The following is a 21634-nucleotide window of genomic DNA, read 5'->3' as shown; positions in this document are numbered from 1 at the left end:
GTTCATTATTTTGCTACATTAAGGGAACAAAGGGAGTTGTTCAAACAGTGGCTGGAATGCTGAGACATCCCCCAGACACAGGATATCTCAGATCCATGGCTAAGAGAACATTGTGTAAATAGTGGGTTGCTAAACCGATAACGTACTCCCCTGTCTCGAGGACTAATATAACCAAATAAGGGAGAGAGAGAAGGACGGCTGCCTTGCAACCACCAGAGGGACAGAGACGACAGGGACGAGACGACCCCCTAGCAACAACTGACGCAGCTGCCACAGAACCCGGAAGAGCTTGATGATAAAAGGGGACTGCAAGGGGGGGAAGTTGCTCGCTGCTTGGAGGAGCACGAGTTCCCCCGGCTGCCCAGCGCTGTTTTGCTTGCTGATCGCTTACTCAATAAACTAATTGACTTAATTCAAATTCTCTCTGACTACGAGTAATTTATAACAATTTGGTGCCGTGACTCGGATAAAGGCAATTTGATTGGGAAGACTCATCAAAGAGGGCGCCCCGCCGATTACGGCGGCCTTCGCCGGGATTATTCCCATTCGAAACCTTTACTGACGAACCCTAAATTTGGGCAGCAAGCAAATAAAACCGGCAAAACCCCCAGGTAATCTTTGTGCACGAAGGCCGAACGAAGACCCACGGGGTGGGTAAGTATAGGCCAGTGATCCGTTCGGTTGGGGTTGGTGATCCCGGAGTGCGCCTGTGTGAGACGTCCAATTGCGGACGAAGCGAGTGTGGACCCCTCAGTAGTGCGGTTCCCACATCCCGCGAGGGACTGGGCCACGACCAGGGGGAAGCGGCTGTGTGTGTGTGTGAAGGTGCTCCGGAAGATGGGACAGAAGAAGAGTAAGCCTTCCGGTCCCATGGGTGGGGGAATGCTTAGTGTTAGATTGCCCCCTATTCCCCCAGAAAGTCCACTGGGGTTAATGATTAAGAATTGGAGTGATTCCCCTTCTAGGCGGGGAAAGAATAAAGTAAAAATGATTCATTATTGTGTTGAAGTCTGGGGAGGTAAACAAATTCGAGGTGACAACCTTTATTGGCCCATATTTGGATCATTTGAAGACTGGGTTTGCCAAGCCTTAAACGTTTATGTAAACACAAAGGAACCATTTTGTCTAGAGGAGAGCAAATATGCAAGCTTTTGGATTGGCTCGGGGAATCGAGTTAACTTGTACCCTTTAAAAGAAAAAGGAGGGGAGGAAAAACATAAGAAAAAGAACCGGGAATTGGAGGTCCCGACATCACCACCTCCTTATATTGTGCCCACAGCCCCTCCAGGGCCCTCTAACTCACAGTCCTCAGGGGAATCGGACAGTGAGGCTGATCCAGTTATCCAGGGACCAGTAACTAGAAGCCGAACGAGAAGACAAAAGTCTGAGAGTGTGGGGGGGGCTTTATCCGTTGAGAGAAATATCTATGGGAGGCCTGCAACCTGAAATGGGATATGTGGCGGTCCCCATTAATTCCGGGGATGTCTGCAATTTTAAAAAAGAAATGGGGAATTTACTGGAAGACCCCCTTGGGGTGGCAGAACGAGTAGATCAATTCCTGGGGCCCAACGTGTATACTTGGGAGGAGGTGCAATCCATATTGGGGATTTTATTTACCTCGGAAGAGAGGGGAATGATTAGGAGAGCAGGGATGCGAATCTGGGATCAACAGCACCAACAAGGTCCAGCTGCAGATATTAAATGGCTACTGCAGAGACCTAATTGGAATAATCAGGACCTCATACACCGTGGTCACATGCAAGATTTAAGAACTATCATTATACAAGGAATTAGGGAATCAGTCCCGAGAGGTCAGAACATCAACAAAGCTTTTAGCGAACAACAGAAAAAGGATGAAACCCCGACGGAATGGCTAGAGAGGCTGCGTAAAAGCCTGCAGCTATATTCAGGGGTGGAAATCCTGGATGGATATTGGGAAGAAATTAGAGAAGATAGAAGATTGGCAGGATCGGGGTCTGGAGGGGGTCATCGGAGGCTGGTGGGAGAAGACAGACCGGCTGACCGAAGACCGAGGGATATGACCTGTTTTTATTGTAATAAGAAAGGTCACATGAAAAGGGAATGCCGACAGAGGATGGAAGACGAAAGGATGTTTAAGGAAGATTAGGGGTGTCAGGGGCTCTATTTGCTGGGGACCCAGAAAAAGACTGAGCCCTTGATAAAATTGAAAGTAGGTCCCCAGCGTGAGGAAGTGGAGTTTCTTATAGATACAGGTGCTGAAAAATCTACGGTCCAAGTTCTGCCTCGGGGTTGTAAAATATCGAAGGAGAAGGTACAGGTAATTGGAGCAAAAGGGGAACCGTTCGGGGTCCCCGTTATAAAAGAAGTGCTAATTGAATCACATTCGAAAACTGGGAATAGGGTCTTTACTTTTGGTACCTGAGGCAGATTATAATTTGCTAGGTAGGGACTTGTTGTGGTTTAGCCCGGCTGGCAGCCAAACACCACACAGCCGTTCGCTCACCCTCCCCCCTCCCTCTCTGGGATGGGGGAGAGAAATGGGAAAGTGAAACCTGTGAGTTGAGATAAAGACAGTTTATTAAGACAGGGAAAATAATAATAATAATAATAATAATAATAATAATAATAATAATAATAATAGTATTAATAGTAATAATGTGTACGAAATAAGTGATGCACAATGCAATTGCTCACCACCCGTTGACCGATGCCCAGCCTATCCCCGAGCAGCCGGCCCCCCCTCCACCCCGGCTAGCCACCCCTATATATTGTTCAGCATGGCGTCAGATGGTATGGAATACCCCTTTGGCCAGTTTGGGTCAGCTGTCCTGGGTCTGTCCCCTCCCAGCTCCTGCTACATCCCTAGCCTGCTCGCTAGCAGGACAGAGCTGAGAAGCTGAAAAGTCCTTGGCTTGGTGTAAGCACTGTTCTACAACAATTAAAACATCAGCATGTTATCAGTGCTCTTCTCATCCTAATCCAAAACATAGCACCCTGCCAGCTACTAGGAGGAAAATTAACTCTGTCCTAACTGAAACCAGGACAGGACTTGATAATAGAATTAGGTACAAGTCTGGAAGTAGTAGATAAGGAATTGAAGGTTAAATTGTGCCCTCTGAGAGTAGAGGATGAGCAAGATATAAATCTGGAAGTTTGGTATACCCCAGAAAGTGTAGGGAGATTAGATATTACACCTTTCAAGGTAACTATAACCAATCCAGGTGTGCCAATACAAATTAAACAATACCCCCTGTCTGAAGAAGGCAGACGAGGGTTAAAAACCTGAGATCGAAAGATTGCTACAGCAGGGGTTGTTAGAACCCTGTATGTCCCCCTTTAATACTCCGATTTTGCCAGTGAAGAAAAAAGATGGTAAATATCGATTGGTTCATGATTTAAGAGAAATTAATAAGAGAACAGTAACTAGATTTCCGGTGATAGCTAATCGCCATACCCTGTTAAGTCATTTACATCCAGATGATCAATGGTATAGTGTGATAGACTTGAAGGATGCGTTTTGGGCGTGCCCCTTGGAAGAAACGAGCAGAGACTATTTTGCTTTTGAATGGGAAGATCCGGATACCCATCGAAAACAACAATTGCAGTGGACAGTACTTCCCCAGGGGTTTACCGAATCCCCCAATTTATTTGGACAAGCATTAGAACGAATTTTGCAAGATTATGACAGGGTTCCAATTAAAACATGGAAGGAAACATCTTTAACGCCACAATGGGAAGGCCTCTATGTTGTTTTACTTACTACAGAGACGGCTATCCGGACGGCTGAGAGGAGGTGGACGCATGCCAGTCGTGTGAAAGGACCGATCCAGAAAAGTGAATGGAAAGTGGTCGCAGGCCCTGATGACTTAAAGCTCACGTTGAAACGAACCTAATAAGTATAATTTGACTGTCTATGTATCGTAAAAAGAGGGAGTGGGGACCTTGATCAGAGAAAGGTTGCAGTTACAGGGAAAAATCCCCTGAAGAACACTACTGCTGCCGAGAAGAGCCTGCACCTTGTAGTTTGCTGCAACTGAACTGACACGGCAAGGCAGAGAGTGAAACGGTGGGGAATTACGTGGTCAGGTAAAGAACTCCGAAAGATGGGCCCTAGCCACTTTTTGTGATACATAGTAATGGGTGCAATAGTCTCCACTGTCTCTGGGTCTGCGCACCCTCACAAACCCTTTAAATGGAGCCTGATTAGATGGGAAGATCACCACGTTATTCAGCAGATAACCACTACTGGAGGCCCTAGCTTCAATGTCTCACTATGTGATCTGGTGACGTGGGGCCACGACAGGACAAGCATGTGTTCTAATTGATCGATGTTACACAATTAGACAAAGGGGAATGGTTAATACCAGCGAATAACACTAGATGGGTCTGTTCGTCGATGGGTGTTACTCCTTGCTTATCACTTAAGCTTTTTAATATATCTAAAAATTTCTGTGTACAGGTAATAATTGTACCAAGAATTCTGTACCATTCTGAGGAATATGTGTATACACAACACACGGTAGCGGATTATCACTTAATACAAAAAAAAAAAAAAAAAAAAAAAGAGAGAACCAATTACGGCTGTGACCCTGGCTACGTGGATAATTTTTGGAGGTACCGGGGTGGGTACTGGAGTTGCCTCTTTGGTTAGACAAAGCCAGGAGTTTACCTCCCTATGTGTGGCTGTAGATGAGGATTTAACCCGGATTGAACGATCCATTACTGCCTTAGAAAAATCTGTAAGGTCATTATCAGAGGTTGTTTTACAAAATCGCAGAGGGATAGATCTGGTATTTTTACAACAAGGTGGGCTGTGTGCAGCCTTAAAAGAAGAGTGTTGTGTATATGCAGATCACACTGGGGTAGTACGAGATACAATGGCAAAACTTAGGGAAGGACTGGAAAAGAGAAAACGAGAAAATGAAGCTGGACAGAATTGGTACGAGTCTTGGTTTAATTATTCACCTTGGCTTACAACCTTACTATCAACAATAGCAGGACCTCTACTGATGTTAGTGGTAGGGTTAACCTTTGGACCATGTATTTTTAATAAGGTAATCGCACTTGTAAAAAGCCGTTTAGAGTCAGCGCATTTGATGCTTATTCGTGCTAAATATGAGCTTGTAAATACAGATGAGGACGCGGAAACTTTAATGCTTAGCCACCAGGCATACATAGAATTCATGAACAAAATAAGTAACTAAAAGAAAAAGGAGGGATTGTGATAGACAACAAGAATGTTTGTTCATTATTTTGCTACATTAAGGAGAACAAAGGGAGTTGTTCAAACAGTGGCTGGAATGCTGAGACATCCCCCAGACACAGGATATCTCAGATCCATGGCTAAGAGAACATTGTGTAAATAGTGGGTTGCTAAACCGATAACGTACTCACCTGTCTCGAGGACTAATATAACCAAATAAGGGAGAGAGAGAAGGACGGCTGCCTTGCGACCACCAGAGGGACAGAGACGACAGGGACGAGACGACCCCCTAGCAACAACTGACGCAGCTGCCACAGAACCCGGAAGAGCTTGATGATAAAAGGGGACTGCAAGGGGGGGGGAAGTTGCGCGCCGCTTGGAGGAGCACGAGTTCCCCCGGCCGCCCAGCACTGTTTTGCTTGCTGATCGCTTACTCAATAAACTAATTGACTTAATTCAAATTCTCTCTGACTAAGAGTAATTTATAACACTGCCCAGAGCAGGGGGATTGAAACTAGATGATCTTTAAGGTCCTTTTCAACCCAGGCCATTCTATGATTCTATGATTCTATGTCTCTAGGCGTGGCCAGCTGGTACTTCACTAATAATGACACAAGTTACTGCCAGTCTCCCTTCCCTGTACCTGCTGGGTTCTCACTTTCTCCTCTGGGGCTGCATAGTCCTTGTTTACTTGTAAATACCTGAGATTAGAACTCTATTCACACAGATACCTGGATTTAGTAATTTCCCTTTGGTGACTCCACCTTTTGTGATCTCTCACTTTGTGGGGCCCAGCCACCGGCCACCCCACGCCCACACGGTCCATAAAGATCCCCTTGGGCTCTCGAAGCAAATTCAGATTCTTCTGAATAACATCATCTGGAAGTCACATGTGGCTATGTAATTCAGTGACCATTCACCATCTCCATTGTCACTGCACATGATGGTCTTGTACCCAGGGAGAAACAGCAAGTATTTAGGCCTATTGCTGGCACCATCTTTGGAGGAAGAGCCCAGCCTTCAGGCAGGACACTGGGGACATCCCCTTTTATTACAGAGCTGCTCTGGGAGAGTCCAGTCAGAGAAAGCCTTTAAGATAGACTTTGATACAGACTTCAGGTGAGACAATGCAAAGTCATTCCTCAGTATCAGTGGGAGGAAACCACATAGTTTTCTAGGAACAGCAAAAGAATAAATACTAAAATACATAATAAAACAATAAATAATATCAACTACAAAATTATTATTCAGGAAACAATAACAAAACAAACCTGGAACAGGATATATTGGGAGTCGTTTGGGAAGAGAGACGGGAACTTCATGAATACTAAAAAGCATTCATGAAAACACTTTCCAAATGACATCCTTGAGCTCCTGGTTCCTCATGCTGTAGATGAGGGGGTTCAATGTTGGAGGCACCACTGAGTACATAACTGCCATCACCAGATTTAGGGCAGGGGAAGAGATGGAGGGGGGCTTCAGGTAAGTAAACATGGCAGTGCTAATATACAGGGAGACCACAGCTAGGTGAGGGAGGCACGTAGAAAAGGCTTTGTGTTGGCCCTGCTCAGAGGGGATCCTCAGCACAGCCCTGAAGATCTGCATGTAGGACAGTGCAATTACAACAAAACTCCCCACAAACACAAGACCACTAAATGTGAGAAGTCTAAGTTCCCTGAGGTAGGAATCTGAGCAGGAAAGCTTGAGGATCTGAGGGATTTCACAGAAGAACTGGTCCACAGCATTGCCTTGGCAGAGGGGCAGAGAAAATGTAGTGGCAGTGTGCAGCAGAGCATAGAGAACCCCACTGCCCCAGGCAGCGGCTGCCATCTGGGCACAAGCTCTGCTGCCCAGGAGGGTCCCATAGTGCAGGGGCTTGCAGATGGCAATGTAGTGGTCGTAGGACATGACAGTGAGAAGAAAATACTCTGCTGAACAGAAGAAAACAACCAGAAAGACCTGTGCAGCACATCCTGAATAGGAAATAGCCCTGGTGTCCCAGAGGGAATTGGCCATGGCTTTGGGGAGAGTGGTGGAGATGGAGCCCAGGTCGAGGAGGGCGAGGTTGAGGAGGAAGAAGTACATGGCGGTGTGGAGGCGGTGGTCGCAGGCTACGGCTGTGAGGATGAGGCCGTTGCCCAGGAGGGCAGCCAGGTAGATGCCCAGGAAGAGCGCGAAGTGCAGGAGCTGCAGCTCCTGCTTGTCTGCGAATGCCAGGAGGAGGAACTCGCTGATGGAGCTGCTGTTGGACATTTGGTCCTCCTTGGTATGGGGACCTGTACAGGAAGGAAAATACAGTGACGACATAAGACATGCTTCTCCGAGTGAAACCTATACCATTTCTCATAGACTCTCCCTCTACCATACTCCCCAGTATTTTCTTTCTATGAAGGAAATATTCATTCGGTTCCATGATCTGAGCTTCATTTCATGAAGTTCAATATTCCATGAGGAACAGGAGCATTTGCCCATGGGCTCTCAAGGAAGCACTTCCCAAGGAATTAGTGGGTACACAGGAATGTACTGGGGGGCTAGATTTTATTTTCAGAATATTTTGTCAGTATTTGCAGTCCCAATGCAAAAGAACATGGGTGGCAAAAAGGACTTTTAGGATTTATTTTCTACACACCTTCCTCCCCCTCATCATGCCTAAAGAGCAGTCAGAAATCCTGAGCATTTCTGCTGCACTCAGAGTGAATTGCTGTGAGACCTGAGAGGCAAAGGGATTCACTGTGCAGGGTGAGGGGAGCTGGCTGGGTTTGTGCCCAGCTGCCTGGCACTTGCAGCTTTTGGACACTGAGGGCGATCACTTTCATGTTACCCTGAAAAGAAGTCAGATGCTACTGAGAGCAGAGGAACCCCCTGCCACTGCATGTCCACCCTCTCCCAAGTAACCTGAACATGGTCAGAGCACCACACTGCTAGTCAAGGACATCTATCATTCCTTTTACCAGCCCAACAGCATGTCCTTGCATGCAGCATCTGATTCTTCACTGATGACACTAAATGCTATGGAAAAGATTTGCATCCTGCAGGACAGCTCACCCAATGACAGTGTCTCATTAAGGGAAAGTCAACTCCTTCCCCAGCCTCACTGAATGATTGCCCACAATCCTGGGCAGTTGCACTCAGCCACTCTTCACCACATAGGGAAATGGGCACATGGCTGGAGAGATGCACCTCTGCTCTGCTGGAGCTGTGGCTGCAGAGGACATGCTTCATGCCTTGGATCCACAGCCGTGAGGGCAGAGGCTTTTCTGTGTGGGAGAGGAGGCAAGGGGGCTTGCTCAGAAGAAGGAGTCTGCACTGAATGGAAAAATATGGAGTTTTCTGATGAATTTTCTTACTGGCAACATTTCTGGTTTTACTTTCCTCTACCTGATCCTGTCCCCGCTTCCTGGACGTTTTACTCTAGGAAACTGTTTCCTTGTCCATGTCTTTTCCCTCTCTGTGCTCACAGACCCATGCCAAACTCTGTGCAGTAATGTTTTCCTTTCAGAAACCTACCTGTTTGCAGGGCACTACCTAGATGCATGTGCACCTCTGCAGGTGGAGAAGGACCTGTCAGAAACCCCTGACGGATACAGCAAAGTTGATGTTGACGCAGTCCATAAGAAGGAGAGAGGCTGAAGGCACTTTTGGAGCTGCTCACAAACATACTTATCTTCTAAGGTATATTTCAGGAGTCTCAGCGACGTTCTCATACTTGACAGCTCCTTTATTCAACTCTCCTGCCATTCCCTACTTTAAGAGCAGGAAAATAAAAACAGTGCAGAAAATCCCTGCCTTGATCTTGCTCATGAAAAGTCCCCTTGGATACATCCTGGTTGTGCTGTGGAGCTGTGAGCAGGCTGCTCCAGACAGCAGCCCCCCCGCCAGCAGCAGGACCCTGCCCTGCCGGGGGAGCTCCTTCCACCCGCAGCTTCTCCTCGCAGCGCCCTGGGCAGCTCCCCGGGCAGGCTGAGTGCTGAGCCTGGCAGGTGGCAGAGGCCCTGCCCCGGCACACAGCCCCTGGGGCACAGCAGGGACCCTGCTCTGCACCACAGCCCTGGGCACCCCTGCCTGCACTGTCCTGGACTGTATGGGCAACCTTGCTGCTCAGCTCCCCATCCCCACCACTTCTCTCATCAGCCACCTGGGACTTGCATCACTTTTCCTTACACCAGACTTCTCCACTGAAGTCTGCAGCTGGATGTTACAGCGTCTTTTCACCAAGTCCCACCTCTTTTCCTCAGACAACTGGCTGCACACAGGCACAGTTTTTGAAGTCGTTGTTATTAACATTTAACAACAAACAAGCAAACCCCACAGTCCTCAACAGTGAGCCAAATCCAAGTTGCCTCACAAGACATGTTTGACATGGGTAGGAAATGGTGAACAGAAATGCAATTACAGAGTTGGCTGTAGGGATGATGAGATAGAAAACTGAAATATGGGCAAGCTTGAGATCCCTCAAGTTCTGAGAACCAACTGTGTAGGTGAGAGGTATCGGAATGATCAAAGAGTAAGGGGAGGGGAATCTGGAGAAGAATGGAAACTGCACATGTCCAGAGAGTCTGCTGGAAAGGTTACTTCCAACACGGTCTGTTTCATAAAGCCAGGTGGAAATACCAGAAAGACTAGGGAGATGAAGTGCGGTGCATAAGGGACAGAGTTCTGGCAATGCAAGTACAGGGGAAGATTGGTATTTTTTCTTTTGCTATAACAAACATTCAAGAAAAAAAAATGCCATGGGGCAATTCAAACATTGTATTAGAAGTGTTCAGTCATTTCAACTGATTGAAGTGTGCTGATTGAAGTGAAATGTTTGAAAGAGGGGCTGTTTATCATCCTCCAGCAGAAGAACCCCAGGGACAATACTGGATGTCTTTAAACCAGTGACCTGAACAGAGCCAGCTCATTTCCTAACCCTACGCACTGCAGTGCCCAGAGCCATATTGGCTAGAACAGCATGGGCACTTTCCTCCCAGAGATGCACCTCCAGAGCACGACTCACTATTCTGGTGTTTGAGATCTGGCTTTAATCCCACTGCCCAGGGAGTCTGAGGGGAATACTAAGGGCAGGATGGCTGGGAGGGGAAACACAGAGAAATGCCCCAGTGTTCCGGCTTTGAGAGGCAGGAATGAGAGTGAGAGATGGGCACTTGGGGGGGTTCTCTTCTTCTGAGGGTCCTGCTGCTAAGGGACCACACAGTCAGAGACCCAGTGGTTTTGGGGCAGAGGCTTTGCTGGATTTGAGTGGAGACCATGTGGTTGTTCTGGGTAAGGCGTCTGCACTGCATGGATGTCAGGGAGGTGCCCAAATCTCCCCTACCACGGAGTTTCTGGGAGCAGCTCCCGCTCACTCCCTGCCCATGGCTCTGCTGCCTGCAGCTGTCCCTGCCTGCAGCTGGATCTCTGTCCCCACACCTCCTACCTGCAGGTCACAGCCCCCATCCCACCCGCTGGGTGCTCAGCTCTGCCCTGCAGACACCTCCTGGCAGCAGGGCTCTGCCCAGGGGCAGCTCGCTGGGGGCACGTCCTAGAAATGAGGTCACACAGACCCTGCTGACACTGCACGTGTGGTGGTGGAGCTTTCTAGGGGCTGAGGGGCAGGAAAGGGACATAGTACAGTCCTTCTAATGCTTGTTGTGTAGGCTTAGGAGAGTCTGACTTCTCTTGGAAATAACGGCATCTATTGCTATTCCCACTGAGCCAAAGAAGACAAAATGGAAAGCTCAGCAGGCTCAGGAAAGGTGGGGCTGAAGCTGAAATCCCCTGCCTGATCCCTTCTCTTGCAATGTCCCCTTGGATTCATCAAGGTTGTTCCGTGGAGCTGTAAGCAGGCTGCCCCAGGCAGCAGCCTCCCGCCAGCAGCAGGACCCTGCCCTGCCGGGGGAGCTCCTTCCACCCGCAGCTTCTCCTCGCAGCGCCCTGGGCAGCTCCCCGGGCAGGCTGAGTGCTGAGCCTGGCAGGCGGCAGAGGCCCTGCCCCAGCACACAGCCCCTGGGGCACAGCAGGGACCCTGCTCTGCACCACAGCCCTGGGCACCCCTGCCTGCACCCCCGGATTCATAGCCTGCAGCCGGCCCACAACAAGGGAGCCCTCAGGGCCTTGCCTTGATGCATAATTCCTTCTGTCAGAGACTTACCCTGTAATGTGCTGCAAGCATTGATTATGCAGCAAGCTCTCAGTATCCCCTCACTCCACTCAGCCGGTAACCTCTCTCTCCCTTCTCTCCCCTCCCTGTGCCAGCTGCAGGCAGTGCCCCCAGCCCTGCTGTGCTGGGCAGAGGAGCTGCTCCTGGGCAGAGCTGGCTCTCTGCAGCACTGCCCGCTTGCCAGGAGCTCCCCTTGGGCCCAGGAGCCCGGCCCAGCTCAGCAGCAGAGGCTCAGCCCAAGGTTTCCCTTGCTCTGCACTCCACCAGGCTCCCTTCATGTGTCCCTGGGGCTCCTGGGCTCACAGCTCCTGGATGGCAGCAGGGTCCCTCCTGGGGAACACACTTGGAAGCAGACAAAGCAAACACTCACTGGCCCTCTCTAAGCACCGTGCTGACTGATTCCTGCAGCAGGAATTGCTCTGCCAGGGTGTGCAGGGCTACGGGACGTGCCAAAGTTCCTCTCTGTTGTTCAACTTACTCATCAGTGAAGTGGATGATGTAACAGAGTGCACCCTCAGGGACTTTGCTGATGACACAAAGCTGGGAGGATTGGCTGATACCCCAGAAGGCTGTGCTGCCGTTCAGAGGGGCCTGAACATGCTGCAGAGATAGGCTGAGAGGAACCCCATGAAGTTCAACAAGGGCAAGTGCAGGGTCCTGTCTCCTTCCTAGGGCGGAATAACCCCCAGTACCAGTACAGGCCGGGAATGACCTGCTGGAAAGCAGCTCTGCAAAGAAGGACCTGGGAGTCCTGGTGGACAGCAGGCTGAGCATGAGTCAGCAGTGTGCCCTTGTGGCCAAGAAGGCCGACGGGATCCTGGGGTGCATTCGGAAGAGTGTTGCCAGCAAGCCAAGGGAGGTGATCCTGCCCCTCTACTCAGCCTGTACAGGTGCTTGGTGTTATTCCTCCCTAGGAAGGAGACACCAATTTTCTTTGTGGTGTCAAATGCATGAGAAGCCGGACAGGGTCAGAAAAGTGGCCATTTATTTGCAGAATAAGCAGTAGGGCTGGATTCCCCTGAAATGCTACTAGTTGCTTGACAGAGCAGCACACTGCCACAGTCATGGTGACAGCCTGGCAGCTTTGCGCCTAGGTATTACTGTGAGATCAGCCAAATGGGATGAAGGCTTTGTTCCTCATCCCTTCTGTTGAGAGAGGGGTTTTGCCTCTTGGCAGGAGCTATCGCTGCCACATGTCACCCAGGCAACCTCCGTGAGTGGCATGTGCCCTTGGGGCCCAGAGATGTGCAAAGCCTTGTTCTCTTGCTTTCCAATATCCACTGGCATTCCATCCAAGCTAAGCAACCCAAGGCCTTCTCCAGAGCTGGTCATCAGGGAAAGGCACTTCTGGGACTCCTTGCAACAGCCCGCAGTAATTCTGCCATTGCTTATGTCAATCATGAGTGCCTGGAGTGTTTCGGACTCTTCTAGAGGTGAGTTTGAAGTATGGGAATGCTTTATACAAACACAAAAGAGCTTTGACATGTTGGCTTGTGCTCAGTGACTTCTGACCTAGCGCACTGCAGGTTATTGAATCAAAGACTGGAGTGCGCGGAGTGCATCCAGTGTCCTAGAGCCACTCACACACTGGCCGATACTGACTTGGTTACTGAAATTACAGTCTGGTTGGGGTCTTCAACTTCCCAGATGTCTGCCAGAAAGACAACACAGCAGAGAGGAAATAGTCTAGGAGGTCTCTGGAGTGTGTGGAAGATAAGCAGGGGGTCCCAGTCAACTGTCAGTGAGCAAACGTAATGCCCATCTACAGGAAAGGCCCAAAGGAGGACCCAGTGAACTACAAGCCTCTCAGTCTGACTTTGGTGCCGGGGAAGGTTATGGTGCAGATTATCATGTGTGCCATCCTACTGCATATACAGGACAACATACAGGTGATCAGGCCCAGTCAGCATGGATTTATGGAAGGCAGGTCCTGCTTGACGAACCTGTTCTCCTATGAAAAGATGATGCACTTAGTGGATGAGGGAGAGGCTGTGGATGTTGTCTGCCTAAGGTTTAGTAAAGGTTTTGACTCTGTTTCCCAGAGTTAAATCCAATTGGCGGCCAGTCACAAGTGGTGTCCCCCACGGCTCAGCGACAGGACAAGAAGAAATGGCCTCGCGTTGCACCAGGGGAGGTTTAGGTTGGATATTGGGAAAAATGTCTTCCTTGAAAGGGTTGTGATACGTTGGAACAGGCTGCCCAGCGATGTGGTGGAGTGGTCATCTCTGGAGGTATTCACAAGACATACAGATGTGGTGCTTAGGGACAAGGTTTAGTGGTAGATGTGGCAGTGTTAGGTTAACGGTGGAACTTGATGATCTGAGAGGTCTTTTCCAATCTACATGGTTCTACAGTTCTATGGTTCTATAAGTCTAACATAAGTCATAATCACTGGAAGGCAGCCACCGCAGTCTGGGAACTCGAGACTATGGCCTGGACAAGACCATAGGTTCTGTGAGGGATTCCTGTGGGCTGGCACCATGCATCCTGGCACACTTTCCAGTGGATTCCTGGAGTTAACTACACTTGAAATGGCCATTGAGACCCCGAGAAACTCGTGTTGGGTCATGTGTGATAAACTCAGGCTGAACGACTCAAGAGCAGGTGATTTCGAGTGGCTGTGGCAGAGCCCAGCAGCCTGCCCCAGTCTTGGAATATGTGCCCTTCCAACTAGGGAAATTAAAAGGGATTAATATGAACAGACCCATTAGGTCAATCAGCACAGTAAGGGAAAGTAATAGTTCTTGTGCTGTAGGTGCAGCAGGCAGGAGGCCTTGGATAGGGCCTCAGAAGACTCAAGCAGATCTAATCCTGTTCATCCCTGAGCTAAGACAAACACTGTGAGCAGAGCGAAGGACACCAAGTGGTGCCCTACCATGAAGGAGGGTGCAGGTGCAGCTGTAAGAGGCGTCTTTCTTGTGCCATGACCGACGCAGGTTCATCTGAAGTGAAAGCCCCAGCCCAGGAACCGTGGAGTGAAGGTCCCTGGGCACAACTGCAGAAAGACTTTGCAAGACCTCTGCCAGTGACAGCTTGAAACACCAAATGCATCTTGGCAGTAGTAGGTCCTTTTGGCACAGGGGCAGATGTCCTCCCTGGCAACACCACCACGGAGGCCACCACTGCAAAGCTGCTGCGTGACACCAACTTTTGTCCCCGGGGTCCAGACAGGGGAGAGGGGAAGGGGAGAGGCACGCCGTGGGGAGGGGCTGGAGTGAGGTCACTGCCACTGCAGCAGCCTGATTGGCCCTCAGAAGGGCTGGCCGGCAGGCACTATGACATCATCCCGCTCATCAGAGAGCCCCCTGGGCAGAAATGACATCACTGCAGAGGGGAGGGCAAGGGGCCGGCAGAGCCCCATCGAGGGGCTGGCTGTGGGTCCCCTCTGCTACAGTCACCTGACGGCGCGGGGCAGGCAGGAGGGCAGGCAGGGCTCGTGGCCGCCTTGCTCAGGACGAGCCCTGGGCGAGCTTGGTGGGAAACCTGAGCCTTAGCTCCAGCAAAAGCTCTTCTCTTTGCTCTTGACTTTTCTCGATAACACCACTTCCAGGTGAGCTCTGCCCTTGCTAAAACCATACCTCCACCTCCACCATAAATTTCTGTTTTGGATCCTGTCCTTGCTGTCACCCCCCGGCAGCTCCTTCGTGGCCCCTCTGAACACTGTGTCCCTGCAGCATCCCAGCCCCACTGCCCCACACATGTTCCCACAGCCGTGCTGCCAAGGCACCGCACATGGCAGTGCACATTCAGGGCTGGGTCAAACTCCCCGTGTTACAATCCCAATGGCACCCTCAGGGTCCCTTCCTGCCATGGCCCTCCTGCCTTTGCAGCCTGCTCCAGCCCATGGCCCCTGCCCTGACCCAGCCACGTCCTATGGAGGGCTCTGCAGACAGCCCTGCTCCAGGTCTGCAGGGCTCTGGGCCGGGACAGAGGCTGACAGGGCTGGCCATTCCCCCAACACAGACCCTGAGCACAGTTCTCCCACCTCCCTGATCTCTGCCCACCTCCCTGTCCTCATCCCAGCCCAGTGGCAGTGGCCCCAGGGCAGTGCCCACCGCAGGCTGCTGCAGGGCTCTGGGCACTGCCACCACAGCCCCAGCCCCTCTGACGGGCACAGCAGCTCCTGGGGGCACAGAGGGCTCAGCTCCACAGATGGGGACTTCCATGGCACAAGCGTACAGAGGTCAGTGTCCGCTGCTGTGTCCCCTGCTCTCTTCTGCAACAGATCCCCAAGAGGCCTGCAGACCCTCCATGCCATCCTTGACAGCACTTGACATCCATGACATCACTTTCCTAATGGCAGAGATGGTCTCTCCTTGAGCTCCTGGTTCCTTGCGCAGTACATGAGGGGGTTCACTGCTGGGAGCATCACTGAGTACAGGACAGCCATCACCAGTTCCAAGGATGGTGACAAGATGGAAGGGCACTTCAGGTAGGCAAAAAAGGCACTCCTGAGAAACAGGGAGACCATGGTGAGGAGAGGGACACACGTGGAGAAGGCTTTGTGCCGTTCCTGTTCAGAAGGCATCCTCAGCACAGCCCTAAAGATCTGCACATAGCTGATGGACTCTCCAGGGAGCTTCACATTTATGTCCTGGAGGATGTCCTCTGCCCTGCCCCATGAGGGACAATCATGCCTATGTACCTCAGTGACCATCTCTGCTGTCATTAGACACCAACATGTTGCTCCTAAATCCTATGCTTGGTCTCTCCCAAATCCATGCAGCAACAGGCCTGCCGGGGAGCAACTGCACAGCCCTGATTTTGGCACAAGCTGTGAAAGAAGAGTGAAGTGTTCAGACTGCACTATTAAGATCCTGTTTTATTAAGCAGATACTAAAACAGTCAGTGCTGACCTACTGTAAGACATATCTATAGAGTATATTATAGCCTCCAGAGTAAACAGAGCAGTGTCATTCCTCATTAGAGATGAGACATCTGCAAACATTTCTCTAAGAACATAAATGCTAATGACACTAAAGATAACAATGAAAATATACATATGAAACAAGAATGAGGCCTTCATGGGGATAGGAAAGTCACTTGTGTAGAAAGAGGGAAAATCTATCACTACTCAGAAACATCCATGAAATCATTTGTCTAATGGCACCCTTGAGCTCCTGGCTTCTCATGCTGTAGATGAGGGGGTTCAGTGTTGGGGGCATGACCGAGTACAGAACTGCCACCACCAGGTCAGAGGATGGGGAGGAGATGGAGTGGGGCTTTAGGTAGGCAAAAATGGCTGTGCTGAGAAAAAGAGAGACCACAGCCAGGTGAGGGAGGCACGTGGAAAAGGCTTTGTGCCGGCCCTGCTCAGAGGGCATCCTCAGCACGGCCCTGAAGATCTGCACGTAGGAAAAAACAATGAAAACAAAACATCCAGATGTCAAACAAGCACTAAACAGAAGCACCCAAACTTCCCTGAGGTAGGCATCTGTACAGGAAAGCTTGAGGACCTGGGGAATTTCACAGAAGAACTGGTCCAAGGCATTGCCTTGGCAGAGGGGCAGAGAAAATGTAGTGGCAGTGTGCAGCAGAGCATAGAGAACCCCACTGCCCCAGGCAGCTGCTGCCATCTGGGCACAAGCTCTGCTGCCCAGGATGGCTCCCATAGTGCAGGGGCTTGCAGATGGCAATGTAGCGGTCGTAGGCCATGATGGTGAGAATAGAAAACTCTGCCGATATCAAGAAAACAAACAGAAAGAGCTGTGCAGCACATCCTGAGTAGGAAATGGCCCTGGTGTCCCAGAAAGAATTGGCCATGGCTTTGGGGAGAGTGATGGAGATGGATCCCAGGTCGAGGAGGGCGAGGTTGAGGAGGAAGAAGTACATGGCGGTGTGGAGGCGGTGGTCGCAGGCTACGGCGGTGAGGATGAGGCCATTGCCCAGGAGGGCAGCCAGGTAGATGCCCAGGAAGAGCGCGAAGTGCAGGAGCTGCAGCTCCCGCATGTATGCGAATGCCAGCAGGAGGAACTTGGTGATGGAGCTGCTGTTGGACATCTGCTGCCTGTTGGGTATGGGGATCTGTACAGGTAGTAAAAGACAATGAAAAGTTAGGACAGGCTTCTCTGAGTGAAACCTATACCATTCCTTGTAGACCCTCCTCCTGCCATACTTAAAGGCTTTTCCTTTCTCTACTGAAATCTTTCATTCAGCTTCACCACATGAGCTTCATTTTAAAGGTTCAGTGCACCACGAGGAGCAGGGGCCTTTGCTCCTGGGCTCTTGAGGGAATAAGTCCTTACTCAGTGCAGTGAGTACACGGGAACGTGGCAGCTGGGAAAGGTTTTATTTTCAGATTTTGTCAGATGAAATCCTTTCTTACACAGAAGGACATGTCAGCATCTGCATTCCAGTGCTACAGAATGAAGTTGGCAGAAAGGAGTTTTAGAGACACTTTTTTCTACATACCCTTTTCCCCCTCTTCATGTCGAAGCAGTGTTCTCTACACTCAGAAATCCTGAGGATTTCTGCTGCACTCACCGTGAACGGTTGTGAGACCTGAGAGGCAAAGTATTCCCTTTGGCTCAGAGCAGGGTGAGGGGAGTTGGCTGGGCTTGTTCCCAACTGCCCTGAGTGTGCAGCTTTTGCAGATGGAGGACAATCACATTTCTGTTACCCAGAAAGACGCCAGACACTGCTGAGAGAGGAGGAATCCACTGCCAATTCCTCAACGCCCAGCCTTTGTCAAGGTACCTGAGCAAGGTCTCAGCACCACACCTCCTGCCAAGGACACCTAACGTTCATTTCACCAGCCCAATAGTATGTCCTTGCATTTAGCATCTCCTCTACTACGTATGCCTTCCAGATATTACAAGCATACTATGGGAAAGATTTCAATCCTGCAGGGCAGCTCACAGCTCGAAAGACCAAGAGGGCAGCGACTTTTTTTTTAGGTGTGAGAGGAAGCTAGGAGGTAGGCTCACAGGAAGGGGTCTTTACTGAATGGAAAAATATGGAGTTTTCTGATGAATTAGCCCTGTGACAGGTTTTATGATTTACCTTCCTCTCATTCCTTGATCATACCCCTGATGACTGAAGGTTTTATTTCTGGGAGCTGTTTCCTTGTCTCAAGTCTTATTCCTGTTTCTGCTCACAGCCTCAACCCAATCTCTGTGCAGTAATCTTTGCCCTTCGGCAACCTGCCTGTATGCAGGGGACTGCCTAGTTGCATGTGCATGTTTACAGGTGGAAAAGAACCTGTAGAAATGCCCGGATGGGTTCAGCAAAGATGATGCTGTTGCTATTGATAGGAAGAGGAGAGGCTGAAGGCAGTTCCAGGGCAGCTCACAAACCTACTGATCATCAGTATCACAGCTCAGGAATTTCAGCAATGTGCTCATATTGACAGCTCCTTTTCCATTTCTCCCTGTTTCCTGTCCCCATCCAGTAGAGTAGGTAACTGACAAGAGGGCAGAATATTCCTAATTGGACTTTTCTTGTGGAAAACTTAACTGGGAAATGCCACTGGGTGCTGTATACCTGTGAGCAGGCTGCCCCAGGCAGCAGCCTCCCACCAGCAGCAGGACCCTGCCCTGCCAGGGGGGCTCCTTCCACCCGCAGCTTCTCCCTCTCCCTGCAGTGCCCTGGGCAGCTCCCCGGGCAGGCTGAGTGCTGAGCCTGGCAGGCGGCAGAGGCCCTGCCCCGGCACACAGCCCCTGGGGCACAGCAGGGACCCTGCTCTGCACCACAGCCCTGGGCACCCCTGCCTGCACCCCCGGCTTCTCCTTCCTCCAGGAGCTGCGGCTGCATTGCCCTCCAGCCAGACACTTACCAGGGCTGGCTGGTAAGCTCAGCTCAGGGCTGGCAAGTGTTCTCCCCCAGCGAGCTCTGTGCATCCTGCCACTTCTGCCTGCCTTTACCCACTCTGTCTGTGCAGGCAGTGCCCCCAGCCCTGCTGCGCTGGGCAGAGGAGCTGCTCCTGGGCAGAGCTGGCTCTCTGCAGCGCTGCCCGCTTGCCACGAGCTCCCCTGGGGCCCAGGAGCCCGGCCCAGCTCAGCAGCAGAGGCCCAGCCCAAGGCCTCCCTTGCTCTGCCCCCCACCAGGCTCCCTGCCCATGGCCCTGGGGCTGCAGGGGAACCTGCTGGGAAACAGCCTGAAGGAATCCCTGGGCTTCCCTCCCTCCCCTGGGCACACACACTTCTTCACACCAGGCTCATTTCTCCTAGCAGAAAGTGAATTAGCTGTAACAATAACTTCTTTATGTCCCAGTATCACTTTGGACATGAAGTCATGGCTGGGGACATTTCTTCCTCCTTGTGGCCAGTTCCAACCTTCCAAAATGCACTTTGCGATTTTTTTTTCTCCCGCTCTTCCCTACGACAAAAGAAAGCTTCATCAAGGTTGAAAACTCTCCTAAAGTAGGCATCCCAATCTATCAGCATACTTGCTGCCTGTCAGCCAACCAGACAGAAGTCACCTCACCAGCATCTTTCAAGAAATGGGGCTGTTGCTGGCCTTGCACTTCTTGGCTGGTCACACCCAAGCGTTGTGCCTCCTGCTGTCCAGTCATGGACTCAAGCAGAAGGGACAGGACATCCCATATGCAGGCCTTCTTTCTGTCTGGGTCCTCCTGGGTATGTAGGCAGAGGGGATCCCACAGTCAGCATGCCAACCAGGTGCCTTCTGCTGGCCTTCCAGTGCCACTGGCAGATGTCAGCCAAAAAGTACAAGATCCCAGGGAGCAGTCAAGGGTGACCTGTCAGCTACAGACAGAAGTGACCTCACAGTCCCTTTCTGTGACACGTTTCCTGTGCTGCCCTATCAAACTGCAGAGACAGAAGTGACTCTCACAGTCACTGCCCCAGTCACATTCCTCCTGCTGGGGCAGGAGATCCTGAGGCTGAGCTGAGCTCATCAGAGCATTCCCACCCATCTCCTCCTCCTTGTGTTTGAGGAGGTGATCAGATCCACGGCCCCTCACATTCATCTTTGAATGCCATGTACTGCACAGCAACCTCACGGTTCCTGCCCTGCCCCAAGGGGGCAAGCGCCTATAGTTAAAGGTTAGGAGAGGGGTTGAAGATGAGGAAGTTAATGCACAGGAATGGGGGCTTTGGGTGTTAGTTGTTCATTTATGGCATTAGGGACTAGGGGACTAGAGCTCACATGTTTTTCTGGGTTAGAGATTAAGCAAAATCTAGTGAAAAAGTGTTTGGTGTTCTGCTTGGGGTGTCAGGTCTGTGGTTAGGGTATGGTCAAGCTCTGTAGTTTAGGGTTTTGTTTAGGTCTGCAAGAAGACTAGGGTTAACTAGAGCATTTTAATGTTAGCGTTAAGGGCCAGGGATCAGGGTGAGCAAGAGTGGAAAAAGGCTATGGACTAAGTTTGGCTTCAAGGTATATTGTGGTCAAACATTAGATTAGTGGATTCCTCTCAGGGTGTGGAGTAGCATTTAGGTTTAGGGATTAATGTTACAGAATAAAATAGGTTAAAAGGGCCTCACATGACTGCTTTTAAGTCAGCTTTACGGTGGGATCAACATTACCTGAACATTCCTTACAAACATGCAAAAAAATCGTTAGGTGACTTCTGCTATCCAAGCTCCTCTTCCCTCCCCCCAAATCTCTCCCTCTCTGCTGGCCAGCTTTCCTGGAACTTCCCCATATCAGCCACCTTCTTAGGGGCACCTTTCTGATGGCTTTCATGAACTCAGAGTATCTGTCTCACCTCTGCTGGCTAACCTCCATTCCTGAGAAAAGAAACAACTCCTAAGCCAGCATGGAGAAGGACACCAAGGTCTAGTGGTAGGAGCACCCTGCACTAATGTGCCCGGCAGGCTCTGCAACACACCACAAAAGTGTGCTTCCTGCCTACAAGTTTTGGTTCCAGAATGGTTCCTGTGGACCCAGGGTAACTTCTTCCAGGCTCTCATGCAGGCTTTTATGTTCCCCCGGGCATCTGGGAGGCAGTGGCCCCCTCTGTGCAGAAAAACTGAAAGCAGCCCTGAAGGATGAATTAGGCAAAGCTGAAACCTCTGAAATGACAACAGCTATCCAAGACCTCCTTCCTCTATGGGCCTGCCAGGTACTTAGAAGAAAGAAGATCTTACAACTACGTGCAAAGCAGGTGCATCTGCTGGCCTATCATGGGACCACCAGCAGATGTGAGTCTAAAGGCACAGATCCCAGCCGGAAGTCAAGGGATGACCTGTTGGCTACTTCAGAAAGAAGAAACTCACAGGCCATTTAACAGCCGTTTGTGTCCTACTGGACTTAGAGCTTCTGAGGCACCACTGCCCTCATTAATACCATACCTACAGCCATACCACTGCTGCCGGACTCCAGCCTCTCTGATGCATGGGAGCCAGTTC

General features: G+C 50.6%; 1 protein-coding gene and 1 pseudogene across 1 annotated transcript; both read right to left on the bottom strand.

Annotated features, from left to right (window-relative positions):
- Positions 1-6523: 6523 nt before the first annotated feature.
- On the bottom strand, positions 6524-7438 carry LOC126913625 (olfactory receptor 14C36-like). Its single transcript, XM_050716110.1, has one exon. It carries the CDS (start codon positions 7436-7438, stop codon positions 6524-6526), a length of 915 nt encoding a protein of 304 aa, XP_050572067.1.
- Positions 7439-16363: 8925 nt separating this feature from the next.
- On the bottom strand, positions 16364-17138 carry LOC118261113 (olfactory receptor 14C36-like; annotated as a pseudogene).
- Positions 17139-21634: the final 4496 nt, after the last annotated feature.

The sequence above is a fragment of the Cygnus atratus genome, chromosome 34 (genome assembly GCF_013377495.2).
Source record: "Cygnus atratus isolate AKBS03 ecotype Queensland, Australia chromosome 34, CAtr_DNAZoo_HiC_assembly, whole genome shotgun sequence".
Taxonomy (NCBI): domain Eukaryota; kingdom Metazoa; phylum Chordata; class Aves; order Anseriformes; family Anatidae; genus Cygnus; species Cygnus atratus.
The sequence above is the reverse complement of the archived record's forward strand: the minus strand, read 5'-3'. Positions and strand labels throughout refer to the sequence as shown.

Excerpts from the sequence above, each read along its gene's own strand:
- LOC126913625 (XM_050716110.1), bottom strand. The coding sequence starts at position 7,438 with ATGTCCAACAGCAGCTCCATCAGCGAGTTCCTCCTCCTGGCATTCGCA.